This window comes from Cetorhinus maximus, chromosome 2 (genome assembly GCF_964194155.1).
Source record: "Cetorhinus maximus chromosome 2, sCetMax3.hap1.1, whole genome shotgun sequence".
NCBI classification, from domain to species: Eukaryota; Metazoa; Chordata; class Chondrichthyes; order Lamniformes; family Cetorhinidae; genus Cetorhinus; species Cetorhinus maximus.
In genome coordinates, this window is record NC_135880.1 from 227,894,115 (window position 1) to 227,914,491 (window position 20,377).

The 20,377-nt window shown below is 47.3% G+C and overlaps 1 protein-coding gene across 1 annotated transcript in view; it reads left to right on the plus strand.

Annotated features, from left to right (window-relative positions):
* The window catches only part of LOC144691117 (T-cell surface glycoprotein CD3 delta chain-like), a 78,714-nt gene extending 61,571 nt beyond the window's left edge, over positions 1–17,143 (plus strand). Inside the window, exons 4-7 of the mRNA XM_078559214.1 lie at positions 11,270–11,449; positions 13,031–13,156; positions 15,245–15,297; positions 16,936–17,143. Coding sequence (XP_078415340.1) covers positions 11,270–11,449; positions 13,031–13,156; positions 15,245–15,297; positions 16,936–16,989 — 413 coding nt within the window. The 3' untranslated portion in view covers positions 16,990–17,143. The remainder of the gene's footprint in view (positions 1–11,269; positions 11,450–13,030; positions 13,157–15,244; positions 15,298–16,935) is intronic.
* The last annotated feature ends 3,234 nt before the right edge of the window (positions 17,144–20,377 follow it).

The window sequence follows — 20,377 nt, forward strand, 5'->3', positions numbered from 1 at the left end:
TACTGGTTCCCCTTTATCAACTCTGCTTGTTATATCCTCAAAGAACTCTAGCAAATTTGTCAAAATGATTTCCCTTTCAAAACACCATGTTGACTCTGATTGATTGCGTTAAGCTTTTCTAAATTACCTGCTATTTTTTTCCTTAATAATGGACTCGAGCATTTTCCCAACGACAGATATTAGGCTGACTGTTCTATAGTTTGCTGCTTTTTGTCTCTCTCCCTTCTTGAACAGGGGCACCACATTAGCGGTTTTCCAATCTGCTGGGACCCTCCCGGAATCCAGTGAGTTCTGGAATATTTTGACCAATGCCTCCACTATCTCTGCAGCCACTTCCTTTAAAACCCTTGGATTCAGACCATCAGTTCCTGGCGACTTGTCTGTCTTTAGTCCCATTAGTTTGTCAAATACTTTGTCCCTCATGATAGAGACTGTTACAAGATCTTTCCTCCCATTAGCTCCTTGTTATCTGATATCTTTGGGATGTTTATAGTGTCCTCCACCATGAAGACCGATGCAAAATATTGGTTTACATTTTCTGCCATTTCCCTGTTCCCCATTATCAATTCTCCAGTCGCATCCTCCAAGGGCCCCACACTCACTTTAACTACTCTCTTTCTTTTTATAAAACTGTAGAAGCTCCTGCTGTTTATTTTTATATTTCTTGCCAATTTACTTTCATAATCAATTTTCTCCCTCTTTATTAGATTTTTAGTCATCTGCTGTTGGTTCCTAAAAATTCCCAATCTTCTGGCCTACCACTAGTTTTCGTTGCTTTGTATGCCTTAGTTTTTGATTGGATACTCTCCTTGACCACCTTTGTTAACCATGGGTGGTCCATCCTTCTCATCGAGTCCTTCTTTTTGACCGGGATAAATTTTTGCTGACCATTATGAAATATTTGCTTAAATGTCTGCCACTGCTCATCCACTGACCTTCCACTTAGTCTATTTTCCCAGCCCGCTTCAGACAACTCTTTCTTCATACCTCTGTAATTGCCCTTATTTAAGTTGAGGACACTGGTTTGAGACCCGAGTTGCTCACCCTCAAACTGAATTTGAAATTCTACCCCCCCCACCCCCTAGAGGATCATTAACTACAAGATCTCTTGTTAATCCTACCTCATTACACATTACTAGATCTAAAATAGCCTGTTCCCAGGTAGGTTCTGCAATATATCACTCTAAGAAACATTCCCTGATGCACTTTACAAATTCGCTTTCCATGTTACCCCTGCCAATCTGATTTGTCCAGCCAATATGCAGATTAAAATCACCCATGATAATTGTAGCGCCCTTCTTACGCCTCCATTATTTCCTGATTTATACTTTGTCCTACAGTGAGGCAACTCTTCGGGGGCCTATAGACGACACCCATCCGTGACTTCTTCCCCTTGCTATTCCTTATTTCTACCCAAACTGATTCCACGTCACAATCTATTGCATCTATATCATGACTCACCACCACACTGATACCTTCCTTAATTAACAAAGCTACCCCACCTCCTTTTCCTTTTTGCCTATTTGTCTGGAACATCGAATACCCTTGAATATTGAGTTCCCAGTCTTGGTCACCCTGAAACCATGTCTCTGTAATAGCTATGAAGTCATATTCATCTATTCCTGTTTGTGCCATCAACTCTTCTACCTTGTTACACATGCTGTGTTCATTCAGATAAAGAGCCTTAAGCTTTGACGTTTTACCATTATCACTCATTCTGGTTCTAATTTCTGCTGCACTCTGCTGCTTATATTTTCTGCCCCTTCTTGTCACACCTTGATTATCATTCACTGCTTCACTACCCTGCACGTCTGCTCCCTTGTTTCTTTTTGATTTTTTAAACTTCCGTTCAATTGAATCCTCCCCAACAATAATTAGTTTAAAGTCCTGGGACGTGGGACCAATGTCCTGAATTTTGACCCTGTTAAAGACTGGATGTGTTGGGCATGGGGGTGGGGGTTTGGAAGGGGTTATGGAGGGGGGAAGGGGTTAGGAGCCACAAGGGGCTGTAGGGTTGGGGAGGGGTTGGGTGGAGTGACGGGAGTTGGGGAAAGGGAATTAAAGAGGTAGGGGGTTAAGGGGAAGGAGAAGCTTGGTGGTTGAGGAGTTTGGATGGATTGGTATTGGAGAGGTATGACTGAATCACAGAATCACAGAATTTTAACGGGACAGAAGGAGGCCATTCGGCCCATTGTGTCTGCACCGGCTCTCCAAATGAGCATTATGTCCTAGTGCCATTGCCCTGCCTTTTCCCCGTACCCCTGCACATTGTTTCTATTCAAATAATTATCTAATGCCCTCTTGAATGCCTCGATTGAACCTGCTTCCATCACATTTCCAGGCAGTACATTCCAGACCCGAACCACTCGCTGTGTGAAAAAGTTTTTTCTCACGTCACATTTGCTTCTTTTGCCAATCACTTTAAATCTGTGCCCTCTCATTCTTGATCCTTTTACGAGCGGGAACAGCTTCTCCCTATCTACCCCATCCAGTCCCCTCATGATTTTGAACAACTGGATCAAATCTCCTCTTAGCCTTCTTCTCTCCAAGGAGAACAGTCCCAACCTCTCCAGTATACCTTCATAACTGAAGTTTCTCATCCCTGGAACCATTCTTGTAAACCTCTTCTGCACTTTCTCCAATGTGTTCACATCCTCCCTATAATGTGGAGCCCAGAACTGTGCACAATACTCCAGCTGAGGTCTAACGAGTGTCTTACATAAATTCAACATAACTTCCTTGCATTTGTACTCTGTGCCCCTATTTAATAAAGCCCAGGATACTATAGGCTTTATTAACTGCTCTCTCCACCTGTCCTGCCACCTTCAATGATCTATGCACATATACACCCAGGTCTTTCTGCTCCTGCACCCCCTTCACAATTTCACCCCTTATTTTATATTGTTTGTCCATGCTCTTCCTACCAAAATACATCATCTCACACTTCTCCACATTGAACTTCATCTGCCACCTATCTGCCCACTCCGCCAACTTGTCTATGTCCTTTTGAAGCTCTACATTGTCCTCTTCGCAATTTACAACACTCCCAAGCTTAATTTTCATCTGAAAACTTTGAAATTGTCCCCTGCACACCAAGATCTAGGTCATTAATATATGTCAGGAAAATCAAGGGTCTCAATACCGATCCCTGGGGAGCTCCACTACAAACCTTCCTCCAGCCCGAAAAATATCCATTGACCATTACTCTCTGCTTCCTATGTTTCAGCAAAATTTTGTATCCACTGTCCCTTTTATTCTATGAGCAATAACTTTCCTCACAAGTCTGTTGTGTGACATTGTATCAAATGCCTTTTGAAAGTCCATGTACACCACATCAACAGCATTACCCTCATCGACCTTTTCTGTTACCTCTTCAAAAAACTTCAGCAAGTTAGTTAAACACGATTTCCCCTTTAGAAATCCATGCTGGCTCTTCCTTATCAACCCATATTATTCCATGTGACTACTAATTCTATCCCAAATAATTGTTTCTAGAATCTTGTCCACGACTGAAGTTAAACTGACTGGTCTGTAATTGCTGGGCTTATCCTTACAACCTTTTTTGAACAAGGGCGTAATGTTTGCAATTCTCCAGTCCTCTGGCTCCTCTCCTGAGTCTAGGGAAGACTGAAAGATTATGGCCAGTGCCTCCGCAATTTCTACTCTCACTTCCTTCAATATCCTTGGATGCATCTCATCCGGTCCAAGTTCCTTGTCAACTTTAAGTTCCTACAGTCTATTCAACACTTCCTCCTTATCAATTTTGAATCCTTCTGGTGACAGAGTTTCCTCGTCTGTCACCATGGCCTGGGTAGCATCTACCTCCTTGGTAAAGACGGAAGCAAAGTATTCATTTAATACCTCAGACATGGCCCCTTCATCCATGTGTAAATTCCCTTTTAGGTTCCTAATCGGCCCTACTCCTCCTGCATTGCTATTGGTCCCTGTCCCAGACTGAGAGAAGCTGAACTCCAGGGAATATGGGACAAAGATCCCTTCTCTGGAACAGCCCAAACTTCTTCTGGGTTATAAAGTCTCCTTTCTAAAACTACAATGAGTTTTCCTGACATTGAATCCATATATTCCAGGTTTGAGGAACCTGCCTGTTAAGCAATGGATTTTATTGCTGCTGATCTTGCAATGTCCCTTTAAGGGATATCAGCATGACATCAATAGAAGGGAAATGTGCCATGTGATCCAGTCTTAGTTTCACTTTTGCTTTGGGCAGAGCACATACACACAGCTCTGCTGCTTTCAAGATTTATTCTTGTGTATATCTGTTCTCATGTATCTAGTCTTAAAAAATGAACTCACATATTCACCCAATCCCTTATGAGCAATTGGTGCCTTATGTCTTGTACAGTAAATAAGCCCATGGTATTATATCATCATAATAACACAACATGGTGGCAGTGGTGGGAAAACAAGTGGCAGCAAGTTTAAGTACAGGTACAAGATGGTAAACAGCCTTAACTTGTGTTACTTGGCATGAAACGACCATTGACGTTTTGGTCAGACCTCAGCAATGGACAAAATTATCCCAGATTTGCACTAAGTGTGGTCATGGGCAGGAAAAAGAACGTTTCACCCACCAGCTGCAATGGCAACTTTTCATGCCGTATCGTCCCAATCCCGCCTCATTAATCTTGCATTCCTGGGAAACATGCCATTTCGCTGACAGAGGCAGCCTCTGATTCACCTGCCGTGCTGTTACCTTGCCGCTTCCTCAGGCCAGGCACCATATTTAAAGTGCAGCCATGCACACACCTCTCAATGCTTCCAGCCCAGGACTGCTGCACAGAAGGCATGGCTCCGAAAGGCAAGAAAACTGCAGTCTCTCCATTCAGTGGAATGACTTTTGGATGCCGTGATGGCCAACCACGAAGTCCACTACACCACCCCCTCCACTCTAGGCCAAGGCCAGCGAGCAAGGTCACTAATCCAGCATGGGAAGCAGTGGCAGTGGTGGTCAGTGCCAATGCCCTGCAAAAGAGGACAGCCACCCAGTGCAGGAAGAGGTCTCATCTGTTCTGCCAGGGTAAGTCACTCTTCTCATCACTCTCAACTCTCACACTCACAAACCCATCACACATCCACAGGGGTCTCACACCTCAAGGAGCAACACCACTAACTCTCACACACACCCTCACATCTCCATCAGGCTCATATCCTCTGGAGCTCATGTCCTCATCCTGTCCATGGCTCCGCTCACCACTCAAATGTTCCACACAGTGCCATGTGTCCTGCTCACAATCTCTCCATCTGTTTTCATGCAGGAGAAGCTGGCTCACATCAGCAGGGAGAGGTCCAGACCGGGTGTGGAGTGGTCCACATTAGGCCCCTCACTCACTTTGAGGAGAGTGCCATCGTGCTGACTGGTGAGGATGTGGACAGTGCCTGTGGCGATGGTGAGGTTGGCAGTAAACACCCACATGAGGATCCACATATTCACAGGGAGCTCTGCCAAGCGACCGACGCCCACAGCCTACCAGTCCCTCACTCCATCCACACCCTCACCTCCAGCCAAGAGGACATCCCCTCCTTTGAAGACCTGGAAATAAGCAGCCTGGAAGACCCGTCATAGCGATTACCCACATCCTACACCAGTGCAGAGACACATCTCGGTGGGACCTAGATCTAGAGCAGGCTCGGGTTCACTACCTGTGGTCACCACATGGACACATGTCCGAAGCAGGAGGAGGCAGGTTCAGCCGAGCTCCCCGGCACTCGGAGGGCTGCTGGGGAAGAGGCATCTGTGAGGTCCCAGTCAGATGATGAGCCTCTGGATTCAGCCTTCCAACTCATCGTGGAGAGTCAGCAGAAGGCAGGGGAACATCACACAGAGCTGCTGGAGGCCCTCAACATATGAGTAGGAGGAGGGTGTCTGCCTGCTCTCTGATGAAGTGCTGCCCACGTGTGTGTATGGGGGTCTCCATGGGAAGGACGGCAGATGCCATGGATTCTCTGGCCCAGCAGAACGGGGAGATGCGCACAGACCTGCTCTTCATCGCGGGAGCCATGGGTGAGTTCCTGCAGTGGCAACACAAGAGGGAAATGGGGCACCTTGACATCCCTCCAGTGGCTCCTTCCCCTCAAGGAGTTAGGCCGGGGCCCTCGGGCACCTAAAAGGAGCAGGAGCGGCAGTTGAACACCCCTGGGTCATCCACTCAGGAATCTCAGAGGCTGTCCACTCCTTCCAAGTCCCCTTTGCCTGTGCCTCCCTCAACCTTATCCTCTGTCACCGCAGTGGGTGCAGCTGGCCCACAGGAGGACTGCCAAAGCAAACCACGGCCCTCAAGGCCTCAGCCTTCCAGTGGGCACACACCAAAGTCATCAGAGGCAACTGGGCTGACAATTGCACAGACTGTCTCCACCCCTGCTGCAGATGTCAGGGCAGCACCTAGAAGTGGTAGATCTAGAAAAGTTAAGAAATTCTGATCACAGTTTGTTGCATGGGTGAACACATTTTTGTCACTTTATAATCTGAAAATATATTCCCTTTCATTAAATAATGTATAGGTCAATGTGCACATTCCCTACCTTCCCTAAAATCCCACCCCCATCCACATTGACCTCCCCAGCCTCTTCCTCCCTACCCCCAGTGTCTGTGTCTGTCTCAGACACCATCATACCCTCGCCCTCCCACCCTACTAGCTCACTCTGCCCTCTCTCGATCTCACCATTCCCTCATTCCACACCCACCCTCATCTCATTCCCCAAGAGGTAGCCATCGACACCACAGACCCTTGCACATTCACCTGGACATCCCCACCACTTACTCCTTCCTCCCCCGAATGCCTTCCTCGCCCCGAAGCCTTGCCCCCCACTCTGAACTCCTTCCCCCCTCCAAACTCATTGCCTTACACCTTCCTCCTCAGTTGCTGTATTCTCATATGAACATACAAACAAGGAGCAGGCGTAGGCCATTCAGCCCCTCGAGCCAGCTCTGCCATTTCATAAGATCATGGCTGATCTGATAGTAACCTGAAATCTGCATCCCACCTACCCCCGATAACCTATCACCCCCTTGCTTACCAAGAATTATCCACCTCTCACCCGTTACACTTTCTTCCCACGTACTCCCTCCCCTCAACCAACTTCAGGCTCCCGACAACTTTGTTCTTCCCCTCCCAACCTCACCCCCCCTGACATACCTTCCTCACCACCACCTTGACGATCGTCTGTAGCAGCCCATGACTGATCTCCCAAAAGTAGACCCTCAATGGAGACCTCCCACCTTCTGTGAGCTGCCTTGGGATCGAGCCATGTCCATGAGGATCCACCCAGCATGCGATGCACGTGCTCCCCCAGGGCCCGGTAGCTGTAGGGCTCCAGCATCCTCTGCTCCTCGGATGTCCGCAATGTGAGCAAGGCCCTAATGGTAAGTCCTGACTTCTGCACATCACACTTGTCCAGACGTGTTCTGCTTTCCCACTGATGTGGGCAGTAACTTTGATGTGGGGCGGGATGATTTTGGTGAGCTGGGCTTAGAATGAAGTTCCTGACGTGCAGTGGTGGAAAATCGGGCCAGAGAAGGTTGTGATTATAACACGCAACTTCGGGAGTTGCTCAACAAGAAATTGACTAAAAAGCAAAGATGCCATTACTCTGTGGCGCATTCCTGCCACAAATCATCTTCATGGGCGGAGCTTCAGAAAAGCATCCCAGATACTAAAGGAGAAGGAAGGTCAAAGGGATATTGTCAGAATGTCCACAAAATGCCCCAGTTTGATTTGGGATGACATACTATTCAAATTCAAAATATTTAAACAGCAAACAGGGCTATGGTTTCTTGATTCCAGTGTGTCTGAACCAGACCAGCAAGGCATAAAAATTCCCCTAGCATTTGGGAATGAAGGTCTGTCTACACAGGCTGAACACGTCAGGATTAACAGAAGAAAAACTAAAGGATCCCCAAAAGATATAGACTACATTGGAAGACCGGTTCGGAATCAGGTTAAAAGTCCGTATTCATCGTCTAGAATTCATGTCATTTTTACGACAGCCTACAGAATCCATAGACCACTTCATCAGAAGATACAGAGAAATGGGTAGGTGCTGTGATTTTTCAAACTCAGAGCTAGCAGACAGAATCATTGAGTTGGTGATCACATCCACTCCCATGGAAGCATTCCAGAAAGATCTGCTAGACGAGCCCAAAACTTATAGCAACAAAGAGCTACTCAAGGATGGACACAAGTATGAAGCTTACAGATCCTAAGTACAACCTCAATTGTTGACGCACTTACTAAAACAGCCAAACCTAGCAGGACATGTGGAAGGTGTGGCCTTCTGCATGCACCAAGGAAATTCCCAGCTTTCCATCAATTCTGCAAGGCATGTGGCAGAAAGGGCCATTGGCAGCGGCAGTGCATTAGAGCAAAGGCTGATGCAGCCACAAAGAGCCATGCACTGATCCAAACAGACCGTACACAATGGGGACCTTCAAGCAAAAAGAATGGCCAACTGGTACCTGTCAATGATGTACACGATGAGACGAAGAGTGGTGAACATACGTTTCACACTGTCAATCTCATGGAAAACATAGACACCATCACACGATCTGAAGTGTTTGCCAAGATTCAAATTATCTGTCCTAAGCAAGTTGTAACTATTCATTATTGACCAAGATTGACAGGACAAATACCAACTTACTACCCCTATGAATTCTTTAAGTCATGTATCCCCAGACTTGGAAGACCATGGCGAAACCCATTACTGTGAAATGTTTAGTGTACAAACGTTCACTAATTCCATATGCAGGATCCATAGTCCTGGACTGCAAGTATAATCAATTGTCCTGGGTGCCACGAAGACTCTACAACATGGAAACTAAAGGCCCAGTCATTGCAGGTCTACTGGTTTGTTGTGACCTCAGGCTAGTAACAATCCATGGAATCATTCAGACATCACAAGGAAGATCAACTTCAGAAACTACTCCTATCACCTCAGTTCATGCCCTAACATTAAAATATCCAGAATGTTTTGGCAAAATTGGCAGGTTCAAGGGAGCACCAACATTACACTTGCAGGAGAATGCAAGTCCATCAATTGATCCATCAAACAAGTGCAGCATTCACATTCAAAACAAATTGAAGGTCGAAGTAGACATCACAGATGGTGCAGCTCAATCACATGTGCCATAAAGAAGGATGGATCATTGAGAGTATGCTTCAATCCGTGACAATCAAACCCCACTGTGAAATGTTGTCCTCACAAAATACCCACATTAGAAAAGTTAAACCCAAGATTTGCAGGTGAAAGTTTTTCTCGAAGCATGGTTACTGGTCAGTTCACCTTGCAGAGAGGTCCCAAGAGCTTTATTATATTTCACAACACATTAGGACGATACTATTTTCAACGACTTCCTTTCAGGCTATCTGTTAGCCAGGATCTTTCAAGCTCACGTGGACTGCATTCCATGCACTGTGCTAGGATGCGTCTTTATCACAGATGATATTGCCGTTGTGGGAAGAACAAAGCAAGAACCTGACCCGACATCACTGCGCATTGTTCCGATCTTCCATTTGGCGGGCAGGCACTGGAGTTGGCTGCACACCCACCAAACTGTCAAAGGCCTGTTAAAGCTGTTTATCAACCAGTTAAACAAATTGACGGTGCTGCCCGTCCAACCTTAAGGATGAGGTTTCATGAAGGTTTTATTAATTAAATAAAAGTTTTTATGAAAATTCATAAACATGTCCCAGCTCATGTGACACTGTCACACGAGGGGACATGTCTGAATAATTTTCTTTTTTCTTTTTTTTCAACTTTGCAGCTCCGTGCCTCAGGGAGAATTCCACGCCCGCACAGGGAGCGCTCAGTCCTGCTGGTCACGACCACGCTGGGCGGGCCTTAATAAAATAGCTCCGCGCCCGCCCCAGACCGGCCTTTCCAACGGGGAGGAAATTCTCCCCATAGACACAGACCTCACTAAAATTCCAATTTTAAAATAATTTCCAATAACATTATAGACATTAATATCTCTTCATGACATTATTCCAGTGCAGGTATATGTCCTGATCCAAGTAAAACCGGGGGTATTAAAGCCAACTCCTCAAGATAAGAACGATCTTTGAAGATGTCTAGGTCTCTTTAATTCCTTGTCTCCATACATTCCCAATTTCACTCAAAAACCATCACCGCTAAAGGAATTGTTGAGAAAGGATGTGCCTTTCCTGGGGCACAAAGGTCACCGATACCTGTTCAAAGGTCTGAAACAGTCACTGTCAGAAGCAGCAACACTGTAATTTTATGACCCTAGGGAGACAACTACCCTGGAGATAGATGCCTTACAGAAAGATCTGGGAGCAAGTGGTTACTTTACAGCCTCAGACAGCTTTCGCTTGCTTGCCTTTTAAAAAAAAACACATGTTTAAATTAAAAGTTCAATGTGCCTGCAAATAATTCAGGACTGTGACCTGCTATCGTGACAATGGCAGCTGCTGTTATACTGAAAAGTTTTATGCATGAATATTACTGCCCAGAGGCAGGTGTGAGATTGAGAGAGAGAAAGAGCGAGAGAGAGATGCAGGCGGACAGGGAGAGAGAGAGGGATAGAGGGATAGAGAGACAGAGAAAGAGAGAAACAGACAGACACAGAGGGAGAGAGAGAGCAAGACAGACAGAGAGACAGAGAAAGAAAGGAGGCAGAGAGAGAGACACACACAGAGAAAGAAAAACAGAGGGACAGAGAGAGACAGACAGAAAGAGAAAGGTGGGGGGGGGGAGAGAGAGACAGAGAGAGAGTGAGAGTGGAATCTTTTTCACAATGGTCAAGTCCCACTGCCAGGGCCAAAAGTGGGAGGTGACCCCACTGTGACCCCACTGTGACCCCACTCTGAGGGTGGTCATTGCTATCCTCAGACCCTCCTTGGGCCATGAAGTGCCCATAAAGGAGCCCCCCCCATGTCACCCATCCCAAAGCGAGCACATGGAGGGGGTGCCAGGTTTCATTGAACGTTCTCCCCATGTGGTAGCAGCTCCCCCATCAGCCGAGCACCACCCCCCCACCCCCCACCCCACCCCCCAACTCCAACGCAGGCAAAACTCCCACAGAGGTGGGAAGTGACCCTTAATTGGTCACTCAAATCACTGAAATGGACTCCCGATTGGTGGCAGAGTTGCCAGAGGAGGGGAAGCCATTGGCACCTCCCCACCCTCCACTCCCGACTACTTCCCACCATTCAGCCCAGTCCCAAAGCCCCATAAAATTCCGGCCAGGGAGTGTTCAACAGATCACTAAGATGACATTTTTAATATTTTTCAGAAATTAAAGATTTTGAAGGAGGCCTCAAACTAAAATGTGACAATAAGATTGCCAAAAATGGTTTCAATTTGGAGAAATCTGAATGGTCGTTGACTGACGAAGACCATGGACTTTACGGATGTATCAGAGATACCAAAATTTCGGATGAATCTGAGGAAGAAATCTACGTGTATTTTAAAAGTAAGTTTTTCTTTTTGTTCAATTTGTGGGAGAGGTCATTGAGGTCAATCACTTTTCTGTCCCAGAGCCATCTGGGATTTTACAGCTTGTCCTGGAGCCTGGAGCTGGGTGAGTGGCTCTGTCTGGGGAGAGTAAACACTCTCCATTCTTCAGGAGGTGTTTGACGGGGGTCACCGGGCGAAAGCTGGTGAGGGTGAGATACCAAATCCCAACTATCAAACATGTTGTGCTCCTCATATCTGGGTCTCAGAGGTCTCTCAATCCCACCAAACATCTGTCAGGCTCCTTAGGATAAGAAAGAACTTGTATTTCTGTGGCACCTTCACCTTAGTAACAACTCACCTTGCAGCACAGAAAGCAGAACGAGGCCATTCAGCCAATCATCGCTGTACCAGCACCTGGTCAAATCTACCCCACTGGTCCACATCTCTCACCCAACAGCTGTGAATATTCTTTAATCTAAATATAGCGTCTTTAACATTGTAAAACATCCCAAAGCACTTCACAGGAGTATTACAAACAAAGTCTGACAGGACGCTGGTGAGGCCACATCTGGAGTATTGTGTACGGTGCTGGTCTCCTTATTTAGGGAAGGACGTAAATGCATTGGAAGCAGTTCAGAGAAGGTTTACCAGACTAATACCAGGAATGGGCGGGTTGTCTCATGAGGAAAGGTTGGACAGGTTAGGCTTGTATCCACTGGAGTTTAGAAGAGGAAGGGGCGACTTGATTGAAACCTTTAAGATCCTGAGGGGCCTTGACAGGGTGGATGTGGAGAGGATGTTTCCTCTTGTGGGAGAATCTAGAACTAGGGGTCACTGTTTAAAAATAAGTGGTCACTCATTTAAGTCAGCCAGTCCCTACAACCCTTCCTATCTCTATAACCTCCTCCAGCCTCTACAACCCTCCTTCTCTGTAACCTCCTCCAGTCCCTACAACGCTCCCTATCTCTGTAACCTCCTCCAGCCCCTACAACCCTCCCTATCTCTGTAACCTCCTCCAGTCCCTACAACACTCCCAACCTCTGTAACCTCCTCCATTCCCTACAACACTCCCTATCTCTGTAACCTCCTCCAGGCCCCACAAACGTCACTATCTGTGTAAACTCCTCCAGCCTCTACAACCTCCCTATCTCTTTAGCCTCCTCCAGCCCCTACAACCCTCCTTATCTCTGTAACCCCCTCCAGTCTGTACGACCCTCCCTATCTGCCTAACCTCCTGCAGGCCCAAAGCCCTCCCTATGTCTGCAACCATTGAATTCTGGCATCTTGAAATTCTGATTGTAATGACTCCATCGTTGGTAGCCGTGACTTCAGCTGCCTGGGCTGTAGCCTCTGGAGATCCCCTCCTAAACCTTTCTATCTCTCCATCTTCCTTTCCTCCTTTAAGACGCTCCTTAAAACCTATCTTTTGGTCACCTGTCCTAATATCTCCTTACGTGCTTGCAGTCTCTTATCAAACTCCTTGGGATGTTCTGGTTAAAGCTGTTATTTAAATGCAGGTTGGTGCAGTGGATGGAGACGTTTTTGTTTTTTTGTGATACAGTTCACATTTTCTCTCCATTTTTATCTCCGATCCCAGAGTGTACGAATTGTGTGGACATCAAGGGAATCAGTGGGATCCTTATCGCAAGTATCTCCTTCACCATCTTCATTGGCATCGCTGTTTATTCTGTTTCAGCCCCAGGCCGATCGTGGAGTCACCAAGGTGAGAGAGATTAATGATTGGTCAATGATTTGACAGCATCTATTTCTCTAACACCCCTTTCCTACTCTCCCCCCCGAGACCCTCACTCACTCGGGCAGGTTCCAGGTACTCTGGCCTCTGTACTTCTTCACCTGTCACCAACACAATTATCCAAGCCTGGAGAGACATCTTAAGTATGAGCTGAGCTGAGACTGTGGTGTTCATACTTAACTGGGCAAGAAGCAAATTGTGTTCCTGACTGTAAGAGGCAGGACCAGAGCTAAGGGCCACCAAAATAAACCTGTCATTAATAAATCTAGTCAGGAATTCAGGAGAAACCTCTTTATCCAGAGAATGGGGAGAATGTGGAACACCTTCCCACAGGGAGCGGTTGAGGTGAATATTATAGGGACATTTAAGGGGAACCTGGATAAACACGTGAAGGAGAAAGGAATAGAAGGATATGGTGACGGGGGAGATGAAGAGTGGGTGGGAGGGGGCTCATGTGGAGCAGAAACCCCGGAGTGGAGAAGATGGGCCGAATGGCCTATTTCTGTGCTCTAAATACTATGACATTATCAGAGAATGATACAGATGAAGACCATGCAGCCCATCATACCCATCCCTGCACTTTGAAAGATCTTACCAGTTAACCCCACTCCTCCTGCCTTTTCCCCCATAGCCCATTTTCCTTTTCAAGTATTTATCCAGTTCCCTTTTGAAAGTTTCTATTGAATCTGCTTCCACTGCCCTTTCAGACAGCATCTTCCAGATCACAACTCAGCACGTAAAAGAAAATTCTCCTCACCTCCCTCTCTGGATCTTTTGCTAATTCTGTTCAGTCTGTGTCCCTCTGGTAACTGACCTGCCTCACACTGAAAACAGTTTCTCCTCAATTAAAACCCGTCTGATTTTGAACATTTTTATTAAATCTTTACTTAATCGTCTCTGTTCTAAGGAAAACAGACCCAACCTCTCCAGTCTCTGCACGTAGCTGAAGTCTCTGGGCAGGATTTTTCATCCCACGGGTAGGGGCACACATGAGAGTTGGCAGTGCACCTGCTGACAATTAAATGGCCTATTAAGGCCCTTAAGCGATTAATTAAGTTGTATTTTTTGCTGCCCACTCAACTGTTCAGTTGTCGGGCGGGTGAACAGGCCAGGCGGCCTTTGCATTTTTTACAAAACCTCATCCACGGGCGGGAAGAGGTTTTCAACGGTTACTCAAAAACAATTTTAAAATTTTAACATCCTTTTTTACCTGTCCCCCTTTCAAATAACTGAATGGGGACATGTTTATATCATATTGAAAAATTTATTCTTCATTTTAAAATGCTTCAGCTCCGTGAGGGAGCTCTCAGTGTGCGCACCCCCAACCCCACCGCCCGCCACGCCCGCCTGACACGCCTGTCTGACACGCCTGCCTGACACATTTTCAAATAAAGACGACACCAAGCCACATAAGCAGATATTATAACCATTACCTCTCTCTTTGGCTGTTGCATCATGAAATCTTTTGTTAGTTAATCACCCCATCAGCAGGCAGCTGAAGGCACAGTTGCCAATGGTGGAGTGATTAGTATCAGGGATGCTGAAAGCACCAGAATTCCTCTTCTTCCGGTAGGTCCCTGGAAGTGAGGAGGATACTCGCCACAGAGCACAGCCGTTGGCAAGAACCTGTGCATTGAGTCTATTAATGTGGGGAGGCTGCTGTGCTGCAGCTACCACACGTGGGGTTCCGGCTGAGCAGGGAATGCCAGAATTAGAGGAATGCAGGGATCTTGGCGAGTTGTGAGTCTGGAAGAGGTTTCAGGGATAGGGAGGGGGTGAAGTCATGGAGGAATTTGAAAGCAAGGATGAGAATTTTAAAATTGAAGCATCGCTTAACTGGGAAGCAACGGAAGTCAGTGAACAAAGAAGTGATAAGGGATTGGGACTTGGTGAGTTAAGACATGGGTGGCAAAGTTTTGGACGATCTCTAGTTTACGGAGGGCAGAAGACTGGTGGAAAATAACCTAATTACTTGTGCATTCTATATGTCTATTTATAAGGTCTAAGATTCCATGTGCTTTTTAATATTTAATTAGTGTATGAATATTTTTTCTGCAGCCTCTGACAGACACCCACTAATGCGTAATGATGCTGCTGAAGCGATATATTCGGTAAGTGGCCACTTAACTCAAACCCACTGGACACAACAATCCTAACTCTGACTTTGCCCAGGAATTGTGAGTGTGAACTCAATAGTGGAGTGTGTCAAAACATCGGAATCCCAATGCGGCTGCCGTCCAGAATTAGAGTTCAATGGGAGGAAGGGTTTACCATACTCACCACTTTCTCACTCTGACAGGGGATGGATTCTATAATCTTTCTCTCCTGTGCCTTGTTCCACATAAACACCTCTGAGCTCAAAGGCAGTGTGTTGAAGAAGGGGAGGAGGATAAGGGTAAAGAGGAATGTTACTGTCTCTCAAAAGCCCCCTTTATATGCATTAAGCAGCTGAACTCTTTTAGCCCCAAATCAACAGGATCATGGACATGAGAGTGAGCCTCCTGACAATGCAGCACTCCCTCAGTGTTGGTCAAGATGATGTGCCAAAGTGGGACTTGAACCCACAATAAAGGTCTTGGAGTGAGACTAATTGAGTTAGCTGTTACCTGTGGAAAAGGTGGGTGGGTTTTCACCTAAAGGCCGCTTGCCAAATCTCAGTCAAATTTAGGCCCAGAAAGTTTGCAGCTGCTTTAATTCAAACATTGACTTTATAACGGTCCAAACTTTTAAATTTCTCTCCAGTTCTGAAGTAGCTTTAAATATCCTCGGAACATTTCATCATCTGTGAGGTGAGTGACACACTCCACTCTTCGTCAGAGCAATGGCGGCTGTTCCCGTCACCATGACAGCAAGGGCCTGGCTTTTCCTCGAGTCCTATTGTTGACAAGCTTATGGAAGTAAAGCAAAATAGGCTGAAGATTTAAACGAGATTAAATAATTAACCATATTTGCAGCATTATTGTGGGGGGAGATGATGGCGTAGTGGTATTGTTGCTGGAATAGTAATTCAGAGGGCCAGGGTAATGCTCTGGGTACCCGGGCTTCAATCCCACCCCGGCAGATGGTGAAATTTGAACTCAATAACAAAAAATCTAAAGTCTAATCACAGAATCACTCAGTGCAGAAGAGGGCCCTTCGGCCCATCGAGTCTGCACCGCCACGTGAGAAACACCTGACCTACCTACCAAATCCCATTTACCAGCACTTGGCCCATAGCCTTGAATGTTATGACGTGCCAAGTGCTCATCCAGGTACTTTTTAAAGGATGTGAGGCAACCCGCCTCCACCACCCTCCCAGGCAGTGCATTCCAGACCATCACCTCTGGGTAAAAAGGTTTTTCCTCACATCCCCCCTAAACCTCCTGCCCCTCACCTTGAATTTAAGTCCCCTTGTGACTGACTCTTCAACTAAGGGGAACAGCTGCTCCCTATCCACCCTGTCCATGCCCCTCATAATCTTGTACACCTCGATCAGGTCACCCCTCAGTCTTCTCTGCTCCAATGATGACCATGAAACCATTGTCGATTATTGTAAAAACCCATCCGGTTCACTAATGCCCTTTAGGGAAGGAAATCTGCTGTCCTTACCTGGTCTGGCCTACATGTGACTCCAGACCCACAGCAATGAACCTCTGAACAAGGGCAATTAGGGATGAGCAATGCCCACATCCTGTGAATGAATTTAAAAAATCAATTGGAATTAGCATAATAATTGACATTTTGATGATGTTAAGTGTTTCCTTTTGCAGCATCTTGACAATGCCGGCAAGTCCATGTACAGTGAGCTGGGTAGAAGACGGTGAAGAAATACTCGGTTTCCCTCCTTGTCCTGTACAATAAAAGGCTTTTATCCAAGCTTAGCGGCTGCATCATAAAAGATCCAGAGCCCAATCAGCGCTTTAGAACAAACCGTGACAAAAAGAATTGAAACTTTAATAAAGAGAACGTTGAATTATTCTCTAATTTATTCATCTTTAATTCTTTATAGCCCCTCTTTCATTTTGAGTAAATGTTTGGAAGCTCTGGCTGCTCCCACACTGTGATCCGATTCTGTCGTGAAGACGAGTTTTAACTCTTTTGCTGGGAGAAGGTTGGCCGGTTTAGGAATCTGTTTGGATATTTTCCCCACACGCAAAAGCCTTTGGCCTGTTGTACATTAACATGGACCAGTATAACGGTAAAGTGTGAGAATGAGTGAGATGCACAGTCCTCAGTTAATACAGCAGGTACTGACAGTGCAGCACTCCCTCAGTACTGACCCTCTGACAGTGCAGCACTCCCTCAGTACTGACCCTCTGACAGTGCAGCACTCCCTCAGTACTGACCCTCTGACAGTGCACAATCCCTCAGTACTGACCCTCTGACAGTGCAGCACTCCCTCAGTACTGACCCTCTGACAGTGCAGCATTCCCTCAGTGCTGACCCTCTGACAGTGCAGCACTCCCTCAGTACTGACCCTCTGACAGTGCAGCACTCCCTCAGTACTGACCCTCTGACAGTGCAGCACTCCCTCAGTACTGACCCTCTGACAGTGCAGCACTCCCTCAGTACTGACCCTCTGACAGTGCAGCACTCCCTCAGTACTGACCCTCTGACAGTGCAGCACTCCCTCAGTACTGACCCTCTGACAGTGCAGCACTCCCTCAGTACTGACCCTCTGACAGTGCTGCATTCCCTCAGTACTGACCCTCTGACAGTGCAGCACTCCTTCAGTACTGACCCTCCAACAGTGCAGCACTCCCTCAGTACTGACCCTCTGACAGTGCAGCACTCCCTCAATACTGACCCTCTGACAGTGCAGCACTCCCTCAGTGCTGACTCTCTGACAGTGCAGCACTCCCTCAGTACTGACCCTCCAACAGTGCAGCACTCCCTCAGTACTGACCCTCTGACAGTGCAGCACTCCCTCAGTACTGACCCTCCAACAGTGCAGCACTCCCTCAGCACTGACCCTCTGACAGTGCAGCACTCCCTCAGTACTGACCCTCCAACAGTGCAGCACTCCCTCAGTACTGACCCTCTGACAGTGCGGCACTCCCTCAGCACTGACCCTCTGACAGTGCAGCACTCCCTCAGTACTGACCCTCTGACAGTGCGGCACTCCCTCAGTACTGACCCTCTGACAGTGCAGCACTCCCTCAGTACTGACCCTCTGACAGTGCGGCACTCCCTCAGTACTGACCCTCTGACAGTGCAGTGCTCCCTCAGTACTGACCCTCCGACAGTGCAGCACTCCCTCAGTACTGACCCTCTGACAGTGCAGCACTCCCTCAGTACTGACCCTCCAACAGTGCAGCACTCCCTCAGTACTGACCCTCTGACAGTGCAGCACTACCTCAGCACTGACCCTCTGACAGTGCAGCACTCCCTCAGTACTGACCCTCTGACAGTGCAGCACTCCCTCAGTACTGACCCTCTGACAGTGCGGCACTCCCTCAGTACTGACCCTCTGACAGTGCAGCACTCCCTCAGTACTGACCCTCTGACAGTGCAGCACTCCCTCAGTACTGACCCTCTGACAGTGCAGCACTCCCTCAGTACTGACCCTCTGACAGTGCGGCACTCCCTCAATACTGACCCTCTGACAGTGCGGCACTCCCTCAGTACTGACCCTCCGACAGTGCGGCACTCCCTCAGTACTGACCCTCTGACAGTGCGGCACTCCCTCAGTAGTGGCAGGGCTGCACTATTGAGGTTTATTAACAACGAGGTGCTGATGTAGAAATGGAGACTGCCTCACAGACCTGCAAACAGAAGTGGACAGTCATCCATCAGGTAGTTGTGCCGCCGAATTACTGTAGTGAAATATTACAGCTAGCTCACGATATTCCGATGGTTGGACTTGTTTGTATATGCAAATCCCAAGCCCGCATCGGGCAGTACCTCCACTGGCTGTCCCTCCACGGGGGGGTGTAGTAAGGGTTTTTTGTGGTCTTGTTGTGAGAAAACCCCAACCTGCAATAAAACTGTCACCTAGGATTCCCTTTACGAATTTTGGGGAATTATTTAGCAAGGTGTTAAAGGACAGTATGGGACCTCTCCCCAAAAACAAAAAGGGGCCACCAGTATATCCTTACCATCATGTCCAAAATACTCCATGAAGTCACAGGTAACCTGGGTGTGAATTAACTGAAGTCTTCAGGGTATCACCGACAGCCATGGGATGCACTAGAACGTCACTACCAAACCCTAAACATGACGATCAGGTCATACTGCACCAGTACCTCCATGGCTGGAATAAAGGACTAGGCTTCCTAGTGCTCACTCCCAGGGACTCACCCAATGAGTCCACCGAGTTTACTCCATTTGAATTAGTTTAGGAGCGCCGAGAGCGAGGGCCTCTGTAATTAATCAAGGAGAGGTTTTTAGGTCAGAATGATGAGCTCTCCATGTTGGACCACGTAGCCGTGGTCTGGGAATAGCTCATCAGGGCCTACGAGGTGGCCCGAGAACACTTGAAAATCTCCAAGGCACCTGTGAAAAAACAGGCCGACAGACTTACCAAGACCAGAACCTTTCAGCCAGGAGACTAGGTTTTGGGGCTCCTACCAATACCAGATGAACCCTTACAGGCCCAGCTCAGAGGCCCCGATAGAGTAGCAAAGCAACTCGGGGAAGTGAACTATCCAATTGAGACCCCAGGTCAGGGGGGAAAGGCAAAGGCTGTGTCATGTCAACATGATAAAGCCATATCACAGCCAAGAAGGAGACAAATAGCAGTCTATCCCATAGCCACCGACCTGGAGCGGGAGGGTAGCAGTGGGGATGAATTGGAGGGAGATGTGGGTGAGGCCCACACTGAACCCCCTCCCACCCAGCTAACCAATACAGAAATACTAGACAACTTAGACTCTTTGTTCTCCCACCTAGATGCAGAACAGCGAGACAACCTGACAAAGCTGCTCACTACATTTAAAGGCTTTTGCAGAGACGCGCCAGGCTGCACCACATTAGCTCTGCAAGATGTGGATGTGGGAGAGGCCCCTCCCATAAAGCAACATCCATACTGTCTCAGCCCAGAGAAGCTGGCCCAGGTCTGGGAGGAGGTTAGCTACACGCTGGAGCACTAACTCACAGAGCCGAGCAACAGTAACTGGAGCTCCCCAGTTGTGCTGGTGTCCAAGCCGGACGGCTCCTCAAGGTTCTACACTGACTGCCGAAAAGTTAATGCAGTGACCCGAGCTGACTCCT